At 35.0% G+C, this 5,305-nt stretch overlaps 1 protein-coding gene across 1 annotated transcript in view; it reads left to right on the top strand.

Annotated features, from left to right (window-relative positions):
• The first annotated feature begins 274 nt into the window (after positions 1-274).
• LOC106875239 (ephrin type-B receptor 2) overlaps positions 275-5,305 on the top strand; it is a 144,762-nt gene continuing 139,731 nt past the window's right edge. Inside the window, exons 1-2 of the mRNA XM_052976919.1 lie at positions 275-285; positions 938-1,026. Coding sequence (XP_052832879.1) covers positions 275-285; positions 938-1,026 — 100 coding nt within the window. The remainder of the gene's footprint in view (positions 286-937; positions 1,027-5,305) is intronic.

Consider the following 5,305-nt stretch of genomic DNA (forward strand, 5'->3'; position numbering starts at 1 on the left):
ATGTATGTATGTAGGTATGTATATGCATATGTATATATGGGTATGTATGTATCTATGGGTATGTGTGTATCTATGGGTATGTGTGTATATATGCATGTGTGTGTATATATGTATGTGAGTGTATATATATATATGTGTGGATATATATATATATATATGCATGTATGTGAGTACACACACACACACACACACACACAGACACACACACACAAATATATATATATATTATATATTTGTCTTTCCTTCTACTAGTGTCCTCCATTAATCAAACAAGATGGCTGGCAGGTGGGGAGCCATGGTGTATATAGTCTTGTATATATAAGCATTGTACCTTGTTGTTTTTGAAATTGTATCAATGTATACACATGTATGTACATGTGATTTATAGATGTACATTTATACGTACACATACACAATATATTCTTGGTTTCGTTACATTTGCATATATGCTTGTACATATCTGTACATGTGTGTATATATATGTGTGTGTGTGTGTGTGTGTGTGTAAATATATAGTTTTTAAATAACATTTATTACGTGTATAAATGGAGAAATAGGTGTTTACAATTTTGCTATTTTTGTTATTTTTGCTGCTGAATTTAATTATGCTGTTGCATAGATTTGTATGTACACATGTATTTGCATATCTGTGTGTGTTTGTTTGTTATGCATCCATACATACATACATACATACATGCATGCATGCATTGTGTGTCCATCCAGAATGTGTTTGTGTTGCTGCAAGTGTTTGTACGCATTTAAAAATAGTATATTTCTCCGAAATAATTGTTTTTATTGTTTTGAAATATATTTCGAAAATAGAACAGAAATCTAATGATTATCTTTTTGTTTTTCTTTCTGTCTTTATAGGTAAGTTGGAATGAAATCTGTCTTTACTACAATAATGGTTTCTCCCGAATGTATACAGAATCTGAAGGATTGCAATTGCCACCAATTTTAAGACAGCTTCAGCCTCAGAGGGGAACTTTCTATGCACAATCCCATGGTCATTCATAACCGAAGGAGGTCTTTACCCTTTGTTTTTTATACATATATATATATATACACACACAGTCACATGTACACACAAAGGTTCAATTTTGGCTTTTAATTCATCAATAAACCTAGCCATGTAAATCCCCTCACCTTTCTCCTGACTTCCTCTCTCAATCACTCATCTCATAACACTTCCCCCCTCTCTTTCTCTCTCTCTGTCTCCCTATTTTCTGTTATGTTCACCCCTCTCCTCCTCCTCCCTTTCCTGTCTAGCAACATTCCACAACACCTCCCTAATACACATCCCTTCACAAAGCTATAGCCCATTCCAAACCAAATATGATTATGTAATGTTTTTATCACTCCTTCTACTTCTACCTCCATCACTCCCTCTACTTCTACCTCCATCACTCCCTCTCTCTCTCTCTCTCTCCACATACACATACACCCATAAATCCATCTACACTCTTACACACACTGTTATCAATCTCTCTCTCTCTCTCTCTTTCTCTCTCTCTCTCTTTCTCTTTCTCTCTCTGTGTCTCACATACACACCTATAAATGCATACATGGCATTTACAAACACATACAAACCTTGTGTTAGTCTCTCTCTCTCTCTCTCTCTCTCTCTTTCACCTCCTCTCTATTATTTCTCTCGTCTCTCTCTCTCTCTCTCTTTCACCTCCTCTCTATTATTTCTCTCTCGTCTCTCTCTCTCTCTCCCTCCCTTTGCACATGCACTCACCTACACATGTATGCATATGCACGCACCTATACAAGCACACACACACACACACACACACACACATACACAAAACTTTTATGTCAGTTTCTGTCTCATTGCCTTTTCCTCTCTTTCTTGCACTCACTACTTCTCTCTCTCTCTCTCTCTCCCTCCCTCTTCACACATGCATACACATACAAATGCCAATCCATGCACAGACTACAAACGCACAATTGCCCATACATACACACACACACACACACACACACACACACAAGCAAACACAGGCACACATACACATACACATACAAACACAGACCTAGACATGAAGCTGGAGACTAAATCTCATCCAGACTGTGTTTTTGGTAAACTAAATAAAACTCAGTTATGTCATTACTGCTGTTGAATCTAATATTATCCTTTTGTTTACTTCATCAGCTTCCTCCTCTTCATCATCACCATTGTTATCATCATCATTATTATTATTATTAATCTTTATTTGCGTTACTGCAGTGTGTGTAGTTTGTTTGTGTGCTGCGACATTCAGTTATTTCTCCCCCACCGCCTCACCCTGAACCATCCACCTCTGTCTCTCACACAACCATTCCTGCCCCCTACAAGCCCTTTGTGCGCACTCCCTTTCCTCCTCTCGCCCCCTCACATTGGAAGCACTTCAATCTCTGCCATTTTATGCCATCTCTCATTACGGTAAAAATTGCCCTTCAAGAGATATCCATCGACAGAATAAATAAATGCTGACAGAATTTCTCTCTGTCTCTCACACTCACCTTCGTCATTCTATCCATCTATCTAACTCTCCATTCACCTATTTATCTATCTATCCACCTATCTATCCACCTATCTATCCACCTATCTATCTATCTATCTATCCATCCATCTTATTTCTTTATTGCCCACAAGGGGCTAAACATAGAAGGGACAAACAAAGACAGACAATCCGATTAAGTCGATTACATCAACCCTCAGTGCGTAACTGGTAGTTAATTTATCGACCTTGAAAGGATGGAAGGCAAAGTCGACCTCGGCGGAATTTGAACTCGGAATGTAACGGCAGACGAAATACTACTAAGCATTTCGCCCAGTGTGCCAACGCTTCTGCCTGCTCACTGCCTCTCTATGTATCTATCTATCTGTCTGTCTGTCTGTCTGTCTGCCTCCCTTCCTATGTGTCTCTCACAAAATTCTGTTTCATTTTCATCTCTTTTTCTCACCATCTCTCCTTCTCTCTCGTTTTTGCTTTTTCCTTCTCCATTCTCTTCTCTCTAACACACACACAACCTCACTCAAACATCACACAAACATTTAAACACACTGCATTGTATTACACACACATTTATACATACATACATACATACATAGAATGTCCCAACTGAAAGTAGGTTGTCTCCTGTCTTTCTTTCAATTTTCACATCTCTTCTTCATTCTCTTTCAACCTCTCTCTCGCTCTTGTTTATATCTTCTCTCTGTACTTACTTTTTCCCCTCCTCTTCTTCCCTTTCTATTCTTCTCTGTTCATTTTCTTACCTTTTTTGTGTCTCACTCTCCCTTCCACTCATTCTCACATCCTTATATATTTATTATCTCTCTCTCTCTCTCTCTTTCTCTCTCTTAACTTTACCTTTCTACCTCTGTCTCTGCTTTATAAATCTTTCTACCTTTCTGCTACCCTCTCATTTTCCATCTCTTTCTCACACTCAGTCTCCCCCCTCTCTCTCTCTCATCCTCTCCTCTCTCTCTCTCATCCTCTCCTCTCTCTCTCTCATCCTCTCCTCTCTCCTAGTCTCTCTCAGTCTCTCTCTTTCACACACCATCACCACCACCCTGTAGCATGAGTAAGTGAATTTGCCATAAAAACAAACAAATAATTTTTAAAAAACAAATGAAAAGAAATTAAATAAAGTTATCCAAATAAACAACACGAAAATCCAACAAAAACACCCAAAAAATCTGACTTCATTCTGTTAAATATGTGACAGTTTAATGGCCACCCCCTGTCTCCTACCTATTACATGTCTCCTCACATTGCCCACAATAGTAGTGTTTCTAGCTTTGTTTTGTTTTAACTATGTATTGTCTTTTATTTCCCTATTCCACATTCACATCTCTGTCCCTCCCTCTCTCTTCTCTTTCTCTCTCTCTTCTCTTTCTCTCTCTCTCTCTGTAACCAACCCTTTCTTGTCCCCCATAACTCATGGTTTTCAACCCTATGTCATCTTACTGTGTCGATTCCTGTCACATAATACTGATTGGAACCGGCTCCTGTGTCTTCGTGTGTGTTTGTGTGTGTGGACACACGTATATGTATACATTCACTTGTCTAAATCTTCTTAATTAGTTTACACACACATATATGCTATCTGCATGTTTGGGTTTATGCTTATATATATGTACATACAAACATACATATATATATATATATATAATCTATATACATACATATATATATAATCTATATACATGCATATATATATATGCATATATATTTATATGCATGTATATAGAATATATTTATGTTTGTATATAGTACATATTTACATGTATATTGTATATATTTATGTATATGTATCTATGTATGTATATATAAAACAACTAGTGTGAGTGTGTACACACGCATAGATATATAATTTTCAAATGTGTTCACTCACAAGTACAAAATCACAAAAACTGTTAAAAAATTAAAATAAATCCCAAAAGTTTTTATTTTATTTAAAAACATTTTTTGAAAAATAAATATAAATATGCTTTTGTTTATTTGTGTATATGTATATTTATGGTTCTTATTCCTGCTACTGTTGTTGTTGTTGTTGTCGTCTTTGTTATTAAGTGCTCTTTGTGTTTTAAAAAATACCCTTTAGTTTAAAGATGGAAAAAAAAAATTAAGAAAAATTGGAATAAAAAAATAACATAAAAAATTAAGAGAAAAAAGAGAAATTGAAAATCTTCGCAATATAAAAAATAAAATAATAATGAAGTAAAATAAATGAATAATAATAATAATAATAATAATTATTATTATTATTATAAATAATTCTTCACCGAAAACAAATGGGGGAGGCGAATAGTTTTCAATCTCTTATTATTTTGCAGTACTTTGCAAAAAAAACCCTCACAAATAAAGAAAAGCAAAGTTACAGTGAAATACAATTTTTTCTGTAGTGGTAGTCGCGGATTTTGTTTGTGTACGTGTACTGGTGGTGGTAGAGTTGTAATGTTTTTTTTTTTTTTTTGGTTTTGGATAATATCCTTGTTGTTGTTGTTGTTTCTGGTTATTGTTGTTGAGATTCTTTGAAGATGACAAAGTGAAATTTTCAGATACGTCATAGAAATTCTATATAGCAATTCTTGTAATAGCGGCATTGAATAACAACTATAACTAAAACGACAATTATAGTAATTGTTGTTGTTGTTGTAACGTTTTATTAAATTACAATCAGATTGGTGATGTATTTTGCTGGCTTATTGTTTGAGTCTGCCAAGGCTTAAGAAACCTTTCAAAAACAGATAAAAAAAAAGAGCAAACATAACTAAAAGAATGAAGAAAAAGACAAACCAACAAAATTTAAC

This window comes from Octopus bimaculoides, chromosome 26 (assembly GCF_001194135.2).
Source record: "Octopus bimaculoides isolate UCB-OBI-ISO-001 chromosome 26, ASM119413v2, whole genome shotgun sequence".
Taxonomy (NCBI): Eukaryota; Metazoa; Mollusca; class Cephalopoda; order Octopoda; family Octopodidae; genus Octopus; species Octopus bimaculoides.